We start from the raw sequence: 22,102 nt of genomic DNA on the forward strand, positions 1-22,102 counted from the left end.
GGCGTCCACGGACCGAGAGTCCTGCCCCAGGACTAGACTCCGAGTCAGAGATGGAGACCGAAATAGCTCCACATCATACTGTGTTGTCCTTCAAACAGGAGCAAGGGCAATTAATTTGGCAGACGAAAACGAAGCTCTGCGTTGCCAGGTTAAGGAGCTACAACAGCAGCTGGAAGTCCTCAAACTGCGCCAGCGTTCTGGGATAGAGCGCCTGTCTGCATCAGATGAGGACATACGTTTTTATACTAGGTTTGCATCCTACAAGAGTTTCATGGCTGTTAAGTCAGTCAGTCACGGGTTAAATCAGTCAGCGTCACGGGTGCATTAGCGGTAATGAAACACAGGTGAAGTGGGAGGTTCTCCTTCCTGTCTGCCGCGCACATTGGTAAAACACTAGTATCCGGGACACGGGCTATAAACGGGAAGCATCACGTAGCTTGACTTCACGTAGTTTGGCAAACATCTTGTGAGGAGAGAGACGCCACCGGTAAGACGTGGGTTTACTCTGTTTGCTCGTGGGGCCGCCGTGCCGCTGACTTTTGTCTCTAGCATATATGTGTGTCCGGATTTAAGTGTTGTAGGACTGATCATGGTTTTGTGTGTGATCGGTGTGGACAGAGTAATGTTTAACGCCGTAATTTTAAGATCTCCGTGAGTAGTTTTGAATCAGAGCGCTTTCATTTTTACTTCCTGATTTGCCGTGCTGGCTAAGATATTTGGACGCTTCTGATTGGCTGCTTGTTCTGTCAGCCATTTTGATTGGCCATTTGTCCTCCCAGCAATGCTTGCTGGGTAATGTAGTGCTTTTAACTGGCGTAGTAGTGGATTGCTGTGTTAATCCTTCTCTGTTGAACTACATGCACTATTTCTGCACTTTAAACCTACTAATAGAAAGTTTTTGTACATTGTGGAATTGGCTTATGTGATATTGGTTTATATTGAGCTTAAGCAATTATTTGTATTTTAATGATTTCAGTAATGCAATGCATGGCTTGCTTGGCTTTGTTTGTGGCTTTTTATGTGGCTTGTGTCAAATGCAATGCTTGATTTGCTATTGTTGTGTTTGCTATTATGCATGCTATTTAACTGCTGCTATGCTCTTGCTGTGCTATTTGCTATGTTTATTTATGCTATTTATTCAATATGCATTTCTGCTATTTATGCAATATGTATTTGTGCATATTTATTTCATAATACCATGCATGGTTTACACCACAGCCCTTTTCCATCTTTACAGGTTTATAACCTGTTGCTGTTGCTGTTGCTGTTGCTGCTGCATTGTGGTTACAACTGGAAAATTGTTGATGAACTGTTAACAAACTCTAACAAACACAAGCAAAATAAACCACAAAAGCAAAATAAATCACAACGAGTTATAACAACGTCTTAAACCTCTCCTTGCAACCCTGTTCGGTGGGGACAATCTTGGAATAACCGAACAATGGCATTCTGGAGATTAATTGAACCTGCTGTTATCAACAAGATGGTGCCCATAACCAGCACCAAGACAGCCTCTGCCAGCATCAGCACAGCTCATCACCCACCAACGGTAGGTAACATGTTGAAACATGAGGAGCATATCAAGAGTGTTGATCCTAATGTAACTCTGAAATTACAGTTTTTCTCGATGGCTAAGACACATTTCTGGAAAGCTGCTCTCCTTTTCCCTAAACTGTGAACACAAAACCCAGTTTTCAAGCTACATTCACAAAAACTCTGACTCTTCTTGCAAAACCAAACTTTCACCTCAAAACAGTTCAATCTGTGCTCAGAACTGAACTTTGCTGTCAAATCATGCCTCAAGTCAATTTAAATTAAATACTCTGAGTAGTCACTAAACACTACATAGAAAAAAGGAAAACACAACGCTCAGGACATGAAGCGGTAGAAATAAATGTTCATTTAGACTAAATGCATGTTGCAAAACTAAATACCTGGGCATTTGTAACACTTGTACATAGAAAAAAGAATTTGCAAGAAAACAGAAATCCTGTGCATTTACATGTAGCACTGGTATGTAAAAATAAAGCACAATTTACAAATGAAGCACAAAGAAAAGAAGTGCATTACTCTGCTACAGCATCATTTCTCCGTACTGGGTCAGACCACAGGACTTCATCTACATCACAGGACACATTTTCTCTGGAAAGAAGGACCTGGTGTGTCTGATCCAGCCCTAACATGCATCAACAGAAACATCACCACATGTCAAGACCAGTGATGGCAAAAGATTTTCCCAAACTATGGCTGCTGCTCATAAACCTTCCACCTCCATGTAGAGAAGAATTCTTCTATAGGATTCAGAAAGGGAGAATATAGAGGCAGAAAAATCACAATAACTTGAGGGTTCTATTGAACCATTCCTGAATCAATAGTCCTCTATAAAACTAACATTGTTCCAGGTGTATTTATGTGTATCATCAAAATCCAACTGAAAAACTCTCTGGAACAAACACACAAAACAGAGGGAAAAGTCAGTCATGTACACTTTCTGTAATTTTACCAGCACTTGTGAAGCAGAATTTTCTCTGGCCAGGCAACGGTGGAAAGAATCCCTGGCATGCCGTATCCATGCTCCTCTTCTTAGATTTCTGTCCATTGTAGTGCCTCACAAACCAGTGCTCTGGCTTATATGTACCCTCACATCATTAGCCACAAGTGTGATCAATTTTGAGTTGTTGTGTTCAACCGGTGATGCCTGAGCTTTAAATGTGTTTGACTTTTGCTCACCTGTGCTCACCATTTTGCAACACAGGTGCATCACAATGACAATGTGTTGACCAGATGTGTCTAAACAGGTGGAAAGGGCTTATGGTTTAGCCAAAAGAGTGACTGATTCAATAAGTGGGTTCAGGCAACTGACAATTTGGTTCAGACAAAAGAGTTTAGTGTTTTAGCAATTGAGAAAAACTGTAAATACAACCTATTTCATTTATAAGTGTCCTTGATGCTTTGTTGGAGCCAATCAATAAATCAATCTTAATTTATGTAGCGCCAAATCATAACAAATGTTATCTCAAGACACTCTCCAGAAACATTAACAAGTCTAGACCTAAACTACAACTATAACCTATAACTCTGACATACAAACGTCTGAGCAAAACAAACTTTATGTAAAGTTCCATGTGATCAAAACTACAGCAAGCACCAGACTGCCTATTTCAACGTGTTTTTTCCTGCTTCAACATAATGTTTGTTTCGGAGTTTGAGAAAACTTTCAACAGTCAGTCATCCTCCTCCTCAGCTTCTCATCAGCTGACGTTTTTTTGAGCTAAAGCTATGCTCACGCCAAACCATTTGCCACAATGTTACGTGATTTTTAATGAGTGCTTATTTGTTCCAAGGTGTGTAGTTTGATTCTGAGAGGATGAACAGGTTACATGACTTCACCGTCTTCTGACTGATTCACAGATAGTTTTCAGTTGCTTCATAAACACATTCAGTTGGGAAGAAACGTCACCATCTCGACAGTGCGGAAGTAAAGACGCTAACACACGAGAATGCGGAAGTAGAACGAAAGTGAAGTTATGCACCGAGCGAATATCAGTGTGTTTACCAGCTCCTGCAAATAAGAGGCGGATTTGATGCCAATAGGGAGGATGTTCCCAGTTTGATTATCTACACAATGCAAGAGAGTACACAACCACTACACATGCTATAAGTGGAATTCTTCACCATCAAAACACATACACACCTATGGGCTGTAAGGGGATGTGTGGTTTCCAGATGACATCCAGCAGTCTGCGCTGACGATCGATCTCCTCCTGGTACTGGACGATGGTTTTTTCAAACTCTGAGAATATTTCTCCAGCAACAGCAGTTAGTCTGTCGCTGATCAACTCTCTCAGATACTCAACTGAACACATCGTTACTTTATCGCTCTGATATTTCTCATTCATACTATAATACAGCCGTTTTATAGCTCAGTCCACACAGCAGTGAAGCTAACTCTGCTCATGCTTCTTTGTTCACATCCGCCGGGTGTCACACTGTGAAGTTCCGGCAGAAACACTGAGTTACTTTCTTCTTCCTCATTGAATTAGGCGGACTAGACGCATCACTGGCGTATTGCTGCCACCTACTGGATGTTACCCATAGTCCTTAGAGAATCCTCGATATTTTTATGCAGTCCTGTGGTCATGAGAAAGTTCAGAAGTTTCTTCATATTTGTCCACTCCTCCATGTTAAGTAGAAAACAAAGATTAAAAACAGTTCGTCCAGCTGCTCCTAGTCTCTAATGTTTCTTCTGTTGGCATGAGTAGAGCTTACACTTCAGAAGAACATTTCTCACAGTTTCTAGTTCACCACACTCACAGTTCCTATCTCTGTGCTTCCCAATCAAAGCCAGTCCACTTTTCAGACTGCAGTGTCTGAGTCTTAGCCGGGTTGGAACAATTGAGTCTCTTCTTGCATCACTGGAGTGCCTTCTTACTTTTCCCATTTAACCTTGAATAGCAAAATCAGTCCCCCTCTTCTTTTGTTTCCAAAACCCTCTGCCATATTTCTTTGACTAGTTTGTTCATGACAGAGTCATAATCTGACTTTCTGTGTGGTAAATCAAATTCTATTCGTTCCTCCTTGGTTGCTCTTTGTGCCAAGTTATCTGCTTCCTCATTGCCCTCCACACCCATATGTGCTGGAACCCAAATAAAACCACATTTGTCCGACAAAAATGAATATTTATCCATCCGTTCTCTATACACGGCTTCAACGCACACAGCGCGACTCACATTTCCAAAATATTCCACAAAAAACGGCCATAATCCAACCTTTTACATCCAGACGACACAAGCCAGTAAACTATTTTGTCCAAAACATGTCCTGAAGTCGGTATAAAATCCACGAATCGGTCGTTTTCAAGGAAATGCACCTCGCGATTCACGTCCAATATTCCCTGTATTTTTCGTCATTTTTTTATATTTAAAAATAGAATATTAGCGATTTTTTGTACTGAAAACGGCTGGAATTGACTGCAGCTTAAAGGGTTAAAGGGGAACTTCGTTTTTTTTCAACCTGGGGTCTGTTTTCATGTCATTTCATACATGTGAGTGATGGAGAAATTAATTTTTGACATAGCTCCAGTATTTAGCCAGGCAGGCAGCTTAGCAGCTCAGCTAGCAGCTCAGCTAGCGAAAAGTCTGGGGCAACTTGCCCCCCCACGTTAAAGTCCGCCCTAACGTGCTTTTGCCCCACACTGACCGGTTCGGATAGTCTCAACGAGTGTCCCACAACATGCTAGAGGTGAGAAGTGAACGAAACCCTCCACATTACCTGACGATGCTGTAAAGCAAATCTCGTTCCGAAATCGTGCGATAGCTCGCGCCAAAACCAGTGTTTTGGCGCGAGCTATCGCGGGATTTCGTTGTCGTCATCGTCACCCCCCACCCCCATCTTCCACTCGGGCAGACCTCCCCCACAGTTTAAAAAAATCCTGGAGGAAACCCTGGTGTATATATATAATATTAATAAATGAATAAATTACATTTGCAATTAAATCTTTTGATCTCAAAACATTTTCTACATATCTAAGTATTTACATTTATATATGTAATGGCTGAACTGAAAAGATTCCCTGGCCTCTGGACCGAAATAATAAGATAACTGAAATTGCAGGCTACATTTGTAAAAAGCCTTTTTCTGTGTTTTTTTTTCCAGATCAAATATTCTCTATCAATAGCACATGTATTGACGTTGACAATAACCCAAACCACACGAAAATCGGTTGAAAAATGAGCAAATTATGATTTATTTTCAATGTACATGAAAATAAATGTACATTCCAGGTGAAATGACCAGATATTCCTTGGGGGTGTTGCTGCACCATCTTCAAATTAGTCCTAAATTTGCATGTCATTAGATAGTCACAAAAGTACTTTCTATGCAAAATTGTAGGCCTGTAGCTCAAATAGTTTGTGAGTTGTAGGGGTCTGAAATTTTCAGAATTTGGGCTATAAAAAGCCTCGCCAGCGTTTTTTGCATCTTTAAGTGGTTATTTCTCAGCCTCAAGACATACCAGAGAGCTGTGAGTTGGTGAACAAGGCCTCTGCATGTAGCTAGTGCCCCACAAACATCCCCAGGTGTTTTCCTACACTCTGCAGGCCGTGGGGGCTTGCTAAAAATGCTAAAAATTTAAGAGACACCTACTCACGAGTGGAGTTTGGGACCTTAAAAGTTCTAGAAATGCTGCACAGGAGTGTTCTAACACCCCTGGGTTCCATTCTACACAAACTTGTGTGATAACTTAGCACACTGGAGCTTTCTAGGTACCTCAGTTTGGAAAATATGAGTTCTCAAAGTTGGACAAGATTTTAAATTGGCTATTTTTGGTGGCAAAAATCTCAGTGTGGGACAGGTACCAGAGACCCCAAATTTTTCTACAAGACAGTTCCATCTGTCTTCTATCACTGTACAAAAAAGCAGCAAGGTTATATTTGTAGTTACTGAGATATTCTTACTCAAAATGGAACGGGTAATGTCAAAATCGTTTTTTGCTTTTCAGTACTTTAAATTGGGATACAAGTATTAGTAGTCATTCCAATGGTAGTATTATGTATGTTTTATTCTCTGTGAAATGTTACTTGTTAAAGGTGACTACCTTCAAAAAGTGTAATGGTATAACTTAGGTATACCTAAGTTATAACTTAGGTATAGGTTCTTTTGCTGGTAACACGACATTGTACAATTAAATTTAACATGTTTAATCCCACTGCACTGATACTGTAAAATTCAACATTATTGTTGTATTTTTAAATTAATCAACCATAAACTACTACAGAGCTCCCTGAATTCAAGTTAGTACATGTAATTTGTATGTGTATGTTATAATTACATGTATGCATTGCAAATGGGTGTCTAGAGGCTGAGAAGTAACCACTTAAAGATGCAAAAACCGCCGGCGAGGCTTTTTATAGCCCAAATTCTGAAAATTTCAGACCCCCACAACTCAGAAACTATTTGAGCTACAGGCCTACAATTTTGCATAGAAATTACTTTTGTGACTATCTAATGGCACACAAATTTAGGACTAATTTGAAAATTGTGCGGCAACCACCATCTGGTGAAACCACACGGAATGACCCATGCATTGTTTGAATGGGAACTTTGCCCCCTCCAAGATGGCCGCCACGTAGGCACGTCGCTGAGCCGGCTGCTACAGCCTGCTGGCGTATCTACTCTTCATATCTATGGTGTGTTCCCCCACATTACGTTCTCAGTCTGCTGTGTCCTGTTGCCGTGGTAAGATGACCAGTTTAAGCTCCGCTAGCAAAATGCTAATTAAGTTTAACCTCCGTACTGAGTAAATTGTTTTGTGTTTTTAGAATTATCTGGAGGTTACCACGTGCACGACTGTGAGAGTAATATCAGTGTGTTTTACCAGCTCCTGAAAATAAACGGCGGATTTCATGCCAATAGGGAGGATGCTCCCAGTTTGATTATCTACACAATGCAAGAGAGAGTACACAACCACTACACATGCTATAAGTGGAATTCTTCATACACACCTATGGGTTGTAAGGGGATGTGTGGTTTCCAGATGACATCCAGCAGTCTGCGCTGACGATCGATCTCCTCCTGGTACTGGACGATGGTTTTTTCAAACTCTGAGAATATTTCTCCAGCAGCAGCAGTTAGTCTGTCGCTAAACAACTCTCTCAGATACTCAACTGAACACATCGTTACTTTAACGTTCAGATATTTCTCATTCATACGATAATACAGCCGTTTTAGAGCTCAGTCCACACAGCAGTGAAGCTAACTCTGCTCATGCTTCTTTGTTCACATCCGCCGGGTGTCACACTGTGAAGTTCCGGCAGAAACACTGAATTACTTTCTTCTTCCTCATTGAATTAGGCGGACTAGACGCATCACTGGCGTATTGCTGCCACCTACTGGATGTTACCCATAGTCCTTAGAGAATCCTCGATATTTTTATGCAGTCCTGTGGTCATGAGAAAGTTCAGAAGTTTCTTCATATTTGTCCACTCCTCCATGTTAAGTAGAAAGCAAAGATTAAAAACAGTTCGTCCAGCTGCTCCTAGTCTCTAATGTTTCTTCTGTTGGCATGAGTAGAGCTTACACTTAAGAAGAACATTTCTCACAGTTTCTAGTTCACCACACTCACAGTTCCTACCTCTGTGCTTCCCAATCAAAGCCAGTCCACTTTTCAGACTGCAGTGTCTGAGTCTTTGCCAGGTTGGAACAATTGAGTCTCTTCTTGCATCACTGAAGTGCCTTCTTACTTTTCCCATTTGATCTTGAATAGCAAAATCAGTCCCCCTCTTCTTTTTCCAAAACCCTCTGTCATATTTCTTTGACTAGTTTGTTAATGACAGAGTCATAATCTGACTTTCTGTGTGGTAAATCAAATTCTATTCGTTCCTCCTTGGTTGCTCTTTGTGCCAAGTTATCTGCTTCCTCATTGCCCTCCACACCCATATGTGCTGGAACCCAAATAAAACCACCTCACACCCTGCTCTGAGAATTTGAAAAACAGATTCTGAACAACAGCAAGGCTACAAAGACAAAACTAGAAAGATACAGAATAACTGCATATATTTCATATCATTCATTTATCTATTTTTATATTGTCTTCTACAGTTTATTCCATTGATATACTTAATGTGATCACACCACTGAGTACTGTTTATACCGTATTATATTGTAAACACCCAAACTGTTCATGAGGCACTTTTACTGCTTCTTTTGCACTTACAGTTACGTACTCAACTGCATTTGTCTTTATACTTGGACTCTGTGTGATGACAATAAAGCTGGTGAAGGAAACAAATTGAGCTTCGTGTTGATTTCATACATTCCCTTTTGTTATCAGTATGTGGATGTGAATAGAAGAGAGAGTGCATGTGTGTCTATGGGAGAATGAATGGCTATAGGTGTGTTTACCCCCCTAGAGGAGCACAGAGAGTTTAACTCCACCTGGCTGAGGAAGTTGAAAATGGAGCCCAAGGAGGAAGGTTTCAGATCCAGCTGCCACAGCATCTGGTGAAGCTGAGGAAGGCAAACAGTTTATTGACCATGTGGCTGCATCAAGAAACTCGACCTTCTCCAAAACTCTTTAGGGAGACGCTGCCTAAGACCTCCAGGCTGCTTGGTCGTGGTCTTTCTGCTCCAGAATATCTTCATCAACTACGTCTTCTTTTGAAGAGGCCCTCAGATGCTGCAATCTCTGACCTTAAGGAGGAACTGCTACTTTCACTCTGTAACCAGACGGTGGTTATTTTAAAGACCCAGCTCCTGGAGGTTTTGAGTGAAAATTTATCATCCATCTAAACAGAACTACAGACAGTTAAATGTGAGCTGTCGGTCAGTATTTCTCACATCAGTCTGACCCGGGTGTCCTTAAGCACGCTGTGGGTGAAACAGAAACTTCAGTCTCCACATCATGACGACATCGTCTCACTCCAAAGCAGAGGGCCTGTCTGCTGAACTTTTAAAAGTGGACTATAAAGGTGAAGAATGTGAGCAGAGGAACGGATGTGATCAGAAAGAAGTCATTTTCTGTTTTCTTTTCTTTCTGTTTGACTTGATGCTGTCAGATGCAGATGTTGGAGCTGATTCTGATCTTTCAGGAGAAAAAGCTGTTTTTCCTTCAAAGACTTTTAGGAAATTGTTCTCTCAGGTTTTCTCTGCTATTTATATTTTTACTATCTGTGATTATTTCATTATTGTAAAATAAAGTTGGAGGCATAAAGACTCATTTAGTTATTTTATTCCTGAAATCTTTGATGTAGCAGAACTAAACTTCCACTTTCCTTCTTGTACTTCTGATACTTAAACTAAACGTGTCTTCAACACGGATCATCTGGTTTTAATGAATCAGCAGCAACATCACAACAACAAATGAGACCATTTTCAACAAATTCATGAAACTGATGTCTGTTTTAGTGTCAAATTAAAGCTGATTCCTGACAACAAGAACATTAACGTTACTGTTTTAATCACATTTAAGTTTCCTGAACGTTACATTAACGTCAACCAGCCACAGTTTTATGAACTCAATGAACCACATTACAGGAACACAACACACTTCAGCTGCTGACAGGAAACAACACAAACATTGTTAGCTTGATGCTACATTTAGCTGCTAACCAGGACTGCTCAGCTAGCTCGTTTAGCATCACTAATTCACATTAAAGCTAATATTCACTGGATACTAACTCTCTTCTCTGGTCAACACACACAAATAAACTCCACCAACTCCTGGGGTTCACTGCTCACATTATATCTGACTCTGAAGTTGAACATAAAGTTCATTAAAACCAGCACCAATCAGTAAATTATCATTAATTACTGACCATCTGTCAGAGTCCTTCAGTGTCTGTTGGTCCAATCAGCTGAATGGACTGAACTGAATTACTGAACTGAAAACTGATTAAAACAAGACAACGGAGAGTAAAACTGATAAATACCGACAAACTAAAACAAACTGGAAGTGTTGCTTTTAGTGATTTTTTAATAAATAGCAAATATGAGGCTTTTATTTTTCTGGAAGTAAAAGGAAACCTTGCTTATCCGTAGTTTCGCTAACTTAACTTTAGCTGCACTTTCATCATGTTCTGATAGATCTTTTTTTGTATATTTGGTCGTTTCTTATGTTGCTGCTGTTTCATTGCAATTTTAGTGATATCACTTTAAATACAGATAACTGAAAAGAAAAAACTGGCTCTGAAACACTCAATGAACTGATGCGTCATCTAGTGTTAAACTGAATAAGAATTCTAAATAATATAAAATGTAACTGACTGAGCTGTATTAATTTAATCCAGATATTTCAAATTGAAACAAACACTAAAGATGAATCACTGATGAACATTCAATGGCATTAATTCAATTATTATGAAGAAACAGAAATCCATTTCTAATATTTCTCTCAAATATGTTTATGTCTATAAAACATACTGGACATCAATAAAAATGTCTGCATAGTGAAATATATGAAGTCCAGCTATCATGGCCCCTCCCTCTCCTGCTCTGCACTCGGGGTAATCAGGTACGGCTGTGGAGAATCAGTGGCAAATAAAGCCTGGCTCTGCCGACAGCTCCCTTGCTGGGTCATTGACTGCGATTCCCCGTCACGAATTCATCTCCGTCCGGACACTGTCAGCCCCTGGATATTCCTCGCCTGCTCCGCCTTCCTCCTCTCACCCCGGAACCCTCATCTGCTCATCTCCCTTCCTCCGCTCAGAAACCCCCGGCGTCTGCCCCTGGTCTGCCCGCTCCTCAGTCCCCGCCGTACCGCCACCACCGGCTTCCTCAGCTCGGCTCCCCACCTCGTCTCCCGACCCCCTGGACTTTGTGAGTCACCTCTCCCCTGTTAGTTTGGTGTTTTCTCCCCCATCACGGCCCCCCTGGCTCGTCGCCCTTAGTTTCAGTTTTATTCCCCACTCTGTTCATTTCCTGTTGTTTTCCGTCCCTCCCATATGGAGCGCTTTCTGTTCATTTGAATCATTAAACCCTTGATTAATTCACGCGCCTGCCTGCCTGTTGCCTGCTTCATGGGTTCAAACACTGCCTAGTCTTTAACACCATCTGCATTTCTACATTATATTGATGTTTAAATAACAGGAACTGCAGCCCATGTTCAGTCAAGTTAGCGGAATTACAAATAAAGAATGTTTCCAAGTTTCTCTGACAAAATAAAAGCCGTGATTTGTTTAACGGGAAAATTACATGATTTAAAAAATGTGACTTTGAAATGTAAATCAAACTGTAATAAGTGTTAGCTAGCTGCTCCACTTGCTCTGAATATTTTTGTTCTCAACTTTGTCTAGCCCAAATGATAAATTAATCCATATTCTGGCTACATTACCGACAACAGCATCCATGGAGTGACCAGAAGTTAGCCGACCTAGCGGAAGTGCTAATGAGGTCTGCAGTGGAAGTGATTATTACCGTCACACATGTAGCTTTGAAAATAAATTCTGTCCAAGACACAGAGCTGTAGCTCTGTTTCAGTGCTATATATTTATCTTCTGATTCATATCTACTGATTCATATCTATGGTCACTAGTCTGGTCCGATGCATTCTCCATGATGACGTTTTACGAGTATGTCAGAACCAAGTACGGACAGTTACATACTGAGAAACGGCCACAGTCTTCTTACAGCAAAGGTCCAAAGCTGCTTCTCTTCTCCTCTGGCATCAGGAAACATCTTCAAAACTTCTTCAAATCCAAACAAAATACAATCAAAAGATCAAACCTACATCATTGGTGCATTCAGGTGCAGTCAGACAACGAAGTTGCGTTCAGGAGCGTTGGAAATCTGAGTATCAGTTATGTAAATTTCCAACGAAAATTTTCGGGGGGCACACGGGGTGGCCAATCAGATCACAAGGGGGCCACTGCTCACCCCGTGCCCCCAGGGAAGATCTGCCACTGCCCGAGCAGCTACAGAGGCTTTCAAACACAGGTGGTCACTCAGAGACAGCCAGCCTGACAGCTGCACAATGACTGGGAGCATGTAGGACAAAAAATGCGGACCGGATTTTCACAAACATGGCGTTCTCTGGAGACGGAGGAGGGCTGGGAACAGAAGGACTTGAGTTGGATGGACTGAGTGTGATGTGAGAGACAAGAGTGAAATCAACCAAGTTTGGTTCCAGTGATGCCAATGCTGGACAGTCTATTGAGGGGGATGGAGTGAGAGATTATGTCAAAGGCCGCACTCAGATCAAGGAGAATGAGAATGGTGAGTAATCCACAATCAGCTGCTAGGAGGAGATCTTTAGTGATTTTTATGAGGGCAATTTCTATACTGTGGCGGGGTTGGAAACCAGACTGAAATAGTTCATACAGGCTATTGTGAGTTAGATGGGAATGGAGCTGAGAAGTAAGTTGGGTTTGTTGGGTTTTGTGTGTGTAATACTGTCGGCTCTAAGCCTGAATCATTAAGTTCGTCACTTTAGCTCATTTTAGAGGCAACATATTGTACGGCCTTTAACTTAATATTTGAATTAGACAGGCATTTTTAAATAACTAATAATACTGTGGACTCATTATTTAAACTTGAGGTAAATTCTTAGCATACTCAACTGGAAAATACTTTTACTGATTTGCTGTTGTTTGAACCTAAGTGCTGTTTTCGGGTCAAAGTTGACCAGGCCACTATGTTTAATAGCATAGAAAGGCCCCTAAATGACATTTTTCAACTTGAGATTTGATAACTTTTCCTCAAGTGACCCCAACATTAGAAAAAGTGAAACATTGTTTTTGTTTATTGTGGCAAGATGCAGGATTGCACTCCCTGCCACTCGGGGTAGTGTGACCATCAATTAGTGGCAGAGTATAAAGGCACCTGGTTGGCCCCTAACCTGGCAGTAGCCAGATTAATAATTGTGTAGTACTTGATAGTACTCCAAAATATCAATCTAGGACCGCTCCATGTAAATCCGTTTGGAGGAAAGAGGCACGGATTGGACAATGCAACAGTATGTCCCACCTCTGATAGGTTTGTTTTTAGCCAATCGCTGCAAACTTTCATATGTTGTCATCGGGTTGCGCGCATGTGCTATGGTGTGGTCAAAGTAAAACTGACTTAATAGCAGCCCCTCCTATATGACCGACGAGGCGGGCCGCCTCGCTGGTATCGGCCACCGCCTCACTACAATTTTGCCGAAATTGCCGCCTCACTGGTCCACGCCCCAAAAAAAAAACTAACGGAAAGCACCAAGCCACCGGAGCTGTCATTTTTAACTGTGCGGGTCTGCCGGCTGCTCTCCCCCGGTCTCCCCCGCTAGCTAACCAACACCTAGCTAACACCAACAGCTAGCTAACACCCGCCGCCGCTCGTCTGCCCGGGACAAACCACGCACGCCCCCCCCCCCCCGTTGGCCCTTGCCTACACCCCACCTCACAGCCATTTCAACCCAGGGGAAACACTGCGATCGTTGTCCTCCGTTGCCATGTTTGTTTTGATCTACTGGCGCTTGGTGTTGTCGTCACACCCGGAATCCCGCATATTATCCCGCCCCACACAAGAATACTGCTGCGTGATTGGCCTGAACCAACTTGGTGCTGTATGACAAGTGAAGGGAGGAGCGGAGCAAGATGGTTTCTTGAGAGATTTGTGAACTCACAAATATCGCGAGAAATCAACTTGCTGGCAAGGTTAGTTGGCCCCTCTTTCTTCCTCTTCCTCTTCCTCCTTTAAGGAGCCGGCAAGCCTCAGTGTGAGCGAGTGTGGGAATTGTGCTGTGCAGCGTGGAGCAGTGTTGGCATTTTTAATCAGGTAGGCATTGTGTTGTTTTACTTTGTCCATTCGGCCACCTGGGCATTGTTTAACTATGGTCTGCTCCGTTAGTGCAGCGTGGCATACCTGAGGGCTGGACTGTGGAGCTTGTGGGTGCAGCACATTCCCGTGGGTAAGATTGTTTCCTTGTGACACCTGGTTGCTGCTAGTCTGGTGAGAGACAATAACAATTGTTTTCTCCCAGTCATTACCAGCTGAGCCTGGGCTGCGGGCCTCCTCTGTCGCTGTCCGACCAGTCAGCCTCACTCTCTGGTAGGAATGTTTTTGTTCTCCAATTTTGAGTGGTTGCTTTTTGTTTCCTGGTTTGCTCTTGAATTATTTGTGGTTTTTTTGATTGCAGCGTGTGGCACTCCTTGGCTGCCACCAACGCTGCTGTCTTGTCTCTCTCTTTTTGGAGTGGCGTTGTCTCCTCTCCGGTGCTGCTGCTGTTAGGGCAGGCTGGGGATTGGCTGGGGCAGCGTGTGTGCCAGACACCATCGCTGTGGAGATTCTGGCTCTTTCTTAATGCTGCAGACATCTTTGTTTGCCGTCTCTTTTTTTCCTGTTAGTTTCTCATTTGAGTTCCTGTTTAGTGGAGTTTATGTTTTGATTTGTCTTTGTTAGTTAGTTACTGTTTCTTGTTTTTGGATTATTTGCTTACTTGTGGGTTTTTGGTTTAGGATTAGTCTTCTTATGTTGTGAATAATTTGTGTTAATTCTGGCTTTGATTACTTGTTTTTTTTTTCCTTTTGTGGGGGTTGTTGTGTTTATTTGTGGTGTGAGGGCTGCCCGTTATATGTTTTAATTGTGTGTGCTTTTTTTCCCTGTTGACAGGTGCTGAGGACCCCAGAGCGGCAGCGGTCCCCTGGTGGTGGTCCTTTTATCACTTTTATGTTGCTGTGTAGTGTGGATTTCTCCTCCCTTTTTTGTTACCGCTGTCATGGTAAGTCTCAGCCCTGTAATTGGTTATTTCTTATGATTTAGTCTCCTTGTTTTAATCTGTTTTGTTTAATAAAATGTTTTAACTTTGCTGAAATCACATCCTCTAGTCCGTGGATTTAATTTTGATCTGCGTGCCTACCCTATTGTGAATTGTTTCAATATATCTTGGGGTGCAAGTCCCCAGGTGGCATTGTCTATCTATTCTCTCTTAGCCCACTTTGCCACATATTTTCATCAAAGCTGTACACCACCAGAGTACAAAGACAGTCTTTGCGTCATTTTTTACCTGGCAGTTAAAGATCAGTCACATGGGACTAAAACACACATCCACATCACACACACTTCTACAACCACAACGACGCACACAGACATGTGTGTGCACAAACACACACAAAATGAAAAACTTAGATGATGCGTGCGACTGATTGATCTCAGATACAATAAGGACAGGTGCATCATTGCCCATTCATGACCCCACACAACCCAACAACTTCACAGACAAAACATGCAACACATGCACGCGGGGGCGCGCAGACACACACACACACACACACACACACACACACACACACACACACACACACACACACACACACACAGAAACTGAGAGTGTGCTCCTGATTGATCTCACAAAATCTAAAACTTTCTTGTGCAGGTGCCACATCAACCATCCACAACAAATCTCAAGTTTTAACAATTTCAAACAAGTGACACATTTCTTTAAGGCATCGTTGACTAACGGGGAATGTGTTCAGAGGTTAGAAAGGTGCTGCACGTGACAACACCACCAGTTCTGTCTTTGCTGAAGCCATGAGGGCAGTTTTCACTTCTGCACATTTCTGGTACTTTATTAGGCTATAGAAGTATTATCTCTTGCAAAACAAGAAATGCTTACACCTATGCAGTACCTTTAGCAGCAATAATAATGATAACAAACCTCTACTTAAAGAAAGGAAACAGTTACAGCATGAACAATGGTATAAAAACGAATGGTGTTCACTGATTAAATACAGTCTTTGTACCCTCTGAGGAAGCAAAAACAGAGACATTCACAAAGTGTGTGATGCATGACAGGTTGTTTCTTCATGTAAAATAGATTTTGGGTTAAACATTCCATTAAGCTGCTCTATTTTAGAGGCTCAGTGGAGGCAGGTCATTTTTGACCCTGAGGACAGGAGGAGTGTTCAGGACGTTAAGACAATACAAGGGTTCAATGTGCTGTATGACCACACAATGAGATCCTACTACAGTCCTAAGCTCAAGCCTGCTGTCCCGGCTCACCACAAACCGCTTCATGTTTCTAATCGTTTTTCCCCGCTCAGCGACACACCCGCTGAGAAACCAACTCTGATCATTGGCAGCTCCATAGTCAGAAACGTGAAGCTAGCGACACCAGTGACCATAGTTAAATGCCTCCCAGGGGCCAGAGCGGGCGACATAGAAGCAAATTTGAAACTGCTGGCTAAAGATAATCGTAAATATAGTAAGATTGTTATTCACGTCGGCGGTAACGACACCCGGTTACGCCAATCGGAGGTCACCAAAATTAGCGTGGCATCGGTGTGTACTTTCGCCAAAACCATGTCGGACTCCGTAGTTTTCTCTGGACCCTTGCCTGATCTGACCAGCGATGACATGTTTAGCCGCATGTCGTCGTTTCGCCGCTGGTTGTCTATGTGGTGTCCATCAAACGACGTGGGCTTTATTGATAATTGGAGCTCTTTTTGGGGAAAACCTGGTCTGATTAGGAGAGACGGCATCCATCCCACTTTGGATGGTGCAGCTCTCATTTCTAGGAATATGGCTGATTTTATTAGTACTCCTAAAGCATGACAACCCAGAGTTAAGACCAGGATGCAGAGCTGTAGTCTTACACACCTCTCTGCAGTTTCCTCACAGCTGTCACCCTCCAGTAATTCAGTTAACTTTATTGAGACTGTGTCTGTCCCCCGACCACCAAAATTCAATAAATTAAACAAATCAAAAATATACAAAAGAAATAGTAACCACAAAAATTTAATAAAAATTAATACCTCTATTTCAACACAGCAAAGAGACAGGAAAATTAAATGTGGTCTGTTAAATATTAGATCTCTCTCGTCTAAATCTCTGCTAGTAAATGAGTTGATAACTGATCACCAGATTGATTTGTTCTGTTTGACTGAAACCTGGTTGCAGCAGGAAGAATTTGTTAGCCTAAACGAATCAACTCCCCCTAGTCATATTAACTGTCATATTCCTCGAATCACAGGCCGAGGAGGAGGAGTAGCAGCAATCTACCATTCTAGTTTAAAACTGAACCAGAGGCCTAAACCTGATTACAGCTCATTTGAAAATCTCACTCTTAGTCTCTCTCATCCAAATTTGAAAGCTCAGAAACCAGTTTTATTTGTTGTTATATATCGTCCTCCTGCTCCTTATTCTGAGTTTTTATCTCAATTCTCAGACTTTTTATCTGAATTAGTGCTCAGTTCAGACAAAGTTATTATTGTGGGTGACTTTAACATTCATGTTGACGTAGACAGCGACAGCCTTACAACAGCTTTTAATTCATTATTAGACTCAATTGGGTTTTCTCAACATGTAAATAAACCAACTCATAGTTTTAATCACACTCTTGACCTTGTCCTGACTTATGGCTTAGAAATTGAAGAGTTAACAGTATTTCCCCAGAACCCTCTTCTTTCTGACCATTTTATGATAACATTTCAATTTAAAGTAAAGGATTGTTTAGCAGCTGAGAACAAATATCATTACAGTAGGTGTTTGTCTGACAATTCAGTATCTAAATTTAAGGAAATAATACCCTCACTGTTTACTTCAGCAACATTTACTGATAAATCAGAAGGCAAATATTATTATTTTACCCCCACAGAAGTGGATTATTATGTTAATAATGCTTCAGCCTCACTGCGTACAACTCTTGATAGTGTTGCACCTGTAAAAAAGAAAGTTCTATCTCAGAGAAGACTTGCTCCTTGGTATAATTCCCAGCTGCGGACTTTAAAGCAGGCATCCCGAAAGCTGGAAAGAAAGTGGTATTCCACTAATTCAGAGGTAGTGTATGTGGCTTGGAAAAATAGTCTAGTAATCTATAAAAAAGCTCTTCGTAATGCCAGGACAACTTATTATTCATCTTTAATAGATGAGAACAAGAACAACCCTAGGTTTCTCTTTAGTACTGTAGCCAGGCTGACAAAGAGTCAGAGCTCTGTTGAACCTTGTATTCCTTTAGCTTTAACCAGTAACGACTTCATGAGCTTCTTTACGCATAAAATAGTTCTGATTAGAGATAAAATTAATCTGGCCCTTCCTACAAATGTCACAGATGCTTTTGAATTGGCTGTTAGACCTGATGAATCTTTAAAATTCTTCACTCCTATATGTCTCTCTGAACTAATTTCAACAGTTTCTACATCCAAACCATCAACATGTCTTTTAGATCCTATCCCAACTAGACTCTTCAAGGAGATTTTACCTTTAATTAATTCTTCAATGTTAGATCTGATTAATCTCTCTCTAGTAACAGGCTATGTACCACAGGCTTTTAAGGTTGCTGTCATCAAACCTTTGCTTAAAAAGCCCACTTTAGATCCAGATGTGTTAGCTAACTATAGACCGATATCCAACCTACCATTTCTCTCTAAAATTCTGGAAAGAACAGTTGCAAATCAATTATGTGAACACTTACAAAGGAATAATTTGTTTGAAGTGTTTCAGTCAGGCTTCAGAGTGCATCATAGCACAGAAACAGCTCTAGTGAAAGTTACTAATGACCTTCTCATAGCATCAGATAATGGACTAGTCTCTATACTTGTTTTGTTAGATCTTAGTGCAGCGTTTGACACAATCGACCACAACATTTTATTACAGCGTCTAGAACATTCAATTGGCATTAAAGGGACAGCACTGGACTGGTTTAGATCCTACTTATCAGATAGGTTCCAGTTTGTGCATGTCAACAATAACTCTTCTGAGCATACTAAAGTTAATCATGGAGTTCCTCAGGGTTCTGTCTTAGGACCGATACTTTTCACATTATACATGCTTCCTTTAGGCAATATTATTAGGAAGCATTGTATTAACTTCCATTGTTATGCAGATGACACACAATTGTATTTATCTATGAAGCCAGATGAAACTGATCAGTTAGCTAGACTGCAAGATTGTCTTAAGGACATTAAAACCTGGATGACTTTTAACTTCCTACTGCTAAATTCAGACAAAACTGAAGTCATTGTATTTGGCCCCAAACATCTTAGAAACTCGCTTTCAAAGCAAATAGTTACTCTGGATGGCATCACATTGGCCTCCAGTACTACTGTGAGGAATCTTGGAGTTATTTTTGACCAGGACATGTCCTTTAACTCACACATAAAGCAAGTCTGTAGGACTTCCTTTTTTCACCTGCGTAATATTGTAAAAATCAGGAACATTCTGTCTCAGAGTGATGCAGAAAAACTAGTTCATGCTTTTGTTACTTCCAGGCTTGACTATTGCAATTCCTTATCGGGTTGTCCAAATAGCTCTCTCAAACATCTACAGTTGATCCAAAACGCTGCTGCGAGAGTACTGACAGGAGTTAGCAAAAGAGATCATATTTCCCCTATACTTGCTTCTCTTCACTGGCTTCCTGTTAAATCCAGAATAGAATTTAAAATCCTTCTTCTGACATATAAAGCTCTTAATAACCAATCTCCATCATATCTTAAAGATCTGATAGTACCTTATTATCCTAGTAGAACTCTTCGCTCTCAAGCTGCAGGCTTACTTGTTGTTCCTAGAATTTCTAAAAGTAGAATGGGAGGCAGAGCCTTCAGTTATCAGGCGCCTCTCCTGTGGAACCTGCTCCCAGTTTGGGTTCGGGAGGCAGACACCCTCTCTATTTTTAAGACCAGGCTTAAAACGTTCCTTTTTGACAAATCTTATAGTTGGGGCTGACTGGGTGACCCACAGAGGTTCGGCTTGTGTCTTCATTGTACAGCTGACCCCCTCTTGGACGTCCCTTCGTTCTGCCCCTAGTCATGCTGCTATAGGCCTATAGGCTGCTGGGGGACTTTTCTTGACGCACTGAGCCCTTCTCTATCTACCTTTACATTTAATATGTATACCGTTATTGCAGTACATTCACTCTGTTTCCCCCTGTGCTATTTCTCCGAGTGTCCCTGGTCCCAGAGCTGGATGCTTCAGATCTGTGGTTGATGTTCCACCAGCTGGTCCAGTCTCCACCATGTCCACTGTGGGATGCTGCTGCTGACCTTCCTCCAGCCCTCTGCTTCCAACTCCCTTTTTCCACCAGTCAACTCTGCATCGCCTTCACTATACTGTTATGCTAACTTACATACTGTTTGAATTTTACTGCTAGCTATATATGGAGTATGTTTAATGTCAGAGCCGTACATCATAAGAGTAAACTATGAGTCAGTTTTCAATGTTAGCTTATACTTTGTCTGTGTCACATATCCTGTCATGCATGTATCCAAATGTGTGTTGTGTTTTCCTTGCTTTCCCACCCCTCCCTCTTCTCCCATCCCTCCCCCTTGCCCTCTTCTGTCCTTCTCAACCCGCCCGGCCAGCAGGCAGATGGGTCCCCCCTATTTAGAGCCGGGTTCTGCTCGAGGTTTCTTCCCTGTTAAAAGGGTGTTTTTCCTTGCCACTGTCGCCTTTGGGCTTGCTCTGGGGGTCAGGCATATGGGTTCTGTAAAGCGTCTTGAGACGATTTGACTGTAATTGACGCTATATAAATAAAATTGAATTGAATTGAATTGAATTACTAACAAATCACACAGATGACCTATGTGGTGACAACAGAAGAAATAAATAGCATAAGACCTTTATCTAACCAGCAGAAACTGCAGCACAGCTTCACCTGTTTTTAACATTTCTGGTTTTGACATTTGCAGGAGTGTATCAGCTACTACCAGGGGTGAAAGTAAGCCAGAACGATCCGGTTCTGCGTACCAGCAAAAGATCTGGTGGCGGTATGCTGCTCTTCCACCGGTACGCCGCCCGGCTGCCTGGTATCGACCGTTCACTCAGCAGTACATACGTGATTGTGCATGTGTGTTTACTTTCCATAGCACAGCGACTGGTCAGCAGCAGCCAATAGCAAGTAGGTGCGCTTGATTTATTGCACTTGGACACTTCCCACAACTCGTCAATAGACGCTTGTGCCGGGACGGGGCGAGCAGTAAATTACACCTGAAATTCCACACGTTCTTGTGATTGGCTGAAAAACTTGAAACTGGATGTACAGCGGTTATCGACAGATGCATATTTTAAATAAAAACGGAGAGAAGCACTACAAAACAGTAAAACAAATTTTGTCAAAGTAATAATGCGAGGAAAATAACGTGTTTGATTAGAGGAAAAGACAGTGACACTGAAGAAGGGTTACCACAGAAAATCAGAAACGAACTACTACTACTACAACTACTTTAGGCCTGTGTGGAATATATTTTAGGTGATGTGTTTTGATGTTTAGTTCCATTCTGAGTGTTTGCTCGTGACCTCATGTCTGTTCTTAGAGCCTTGTATTCTGGATGTTTATCAGTGTTTCAATTAAAGAAAAATGTTTACCATATTTTCAAGTGTTTATAATTCCTACCTCTTCCATTGGCCTACAGTAAAATATTAATATGATTTCATTTGTTTGTGTTTTAACTTTGCTCTTTTAAAATGCATGAAGTTAGAGCGAGTCGAGGGTTTTGGTAATAGTACTGGCAAGAATTTAAAACTACTTTCACCCCTGGCTACTACTAGTAAAACCACTTGCGTGTTGCTTCAAAACATAATAATGTTGGTGTCGGGAGGCAGACACCCTCTCTATTTTGAAGTCCAGGCTTAAAACTTTCCTTTTTGACAAGGCTTATATTTAGGGCTGACTGGGGGACCCTGAGGGGTCAGCTGCTGT

General features: G+C 41.6%; 2 protein-coding genes and 1 long non-coding RNA gene across 14 annotated transcripts in view; 1 reads left to right on the forward strand and 2 right to left on the reverse strand.

The window, feature by feature from the left end:
• The window catches only part of LOC127530798 (zinc finger protein 37-like), a 151,035-nt gene that overhangs the window by 48,947 nt on the left and 79,986 nt on the right, over positions 1-22,102 (reverse strand). Inside the window, exon 1 of one of the 4 annotated variants that reach the window (XM_051938302.1) lies at positions 12,099-12,143. The exons of 1 other annotated variant lie outside the window; for it this stretch is intronic. Coding sequence is in view for 2 of the 3 variants with exons in the window: in XM_051938304.1 (XP_051794264.1) it covers positions 7,503-7,707 (205 nt within the window). In the remaining variant the exon portion in view is untranslated. Of the gene's footprint in view, positions 1-3,694; positions 4,007-7,502; positions 7,809-12,098; positions 12,144-22,102 lie in introns of those variants that run through there. 2 more of the 4 variants (XM_051938304.1, XM_051938303.1) reach the window with 2 other exon arrangements.
• Positions 1-22,102, reverse strand: part of LOC127530802 (zinc finger protein 391-like) — a 281,112-nt gene that overhangs the window by 46,094 nt on the left and 212,916 nt on the right. For 3 of the 8 annotated variants that reach the window (XR_007937468.1, XR_007937456.1, XR_007937459.1), the window contains one exon: positions 20,984-21,021. The exons of the other annotated variants lie outside the window; for them this stretch is intronic. The gene's annotated coding sequence lies outside the window, so the exon portion shown is untranslated. The remainder of the gene's footprint in view (positions 1-20,983; positions 21,022-22,102) is intronic. 8 annotated transcript variants of the gene reach the window in all.
• Positions 1-22,102, forward strand: part of LOC127530807 (uncharacterized) — a 67,510-nt gene that overhangs the window by 21,200 nt on the left and 24,208 nt on the right. The window lies entirely within an intron of this gene.

The sequence above is a fragment of the Acanthochromis polyacanthus genome, chromosome 18, assembly GCF_021347895.1.
Source record: "Acanthochromis polyacanthus isolate Apoly-LR-REF ecotype Palm Island chromosome 18, KAUST_Apoly_ChrSc, whole genome shotgun sequence".
NCBI classification, from domain to species: Eukaryota; Metazoa; Chordata; class Actinopteri; family Pomacentridae; genus Acanthochromis; species Acanthochromis polyacanthus.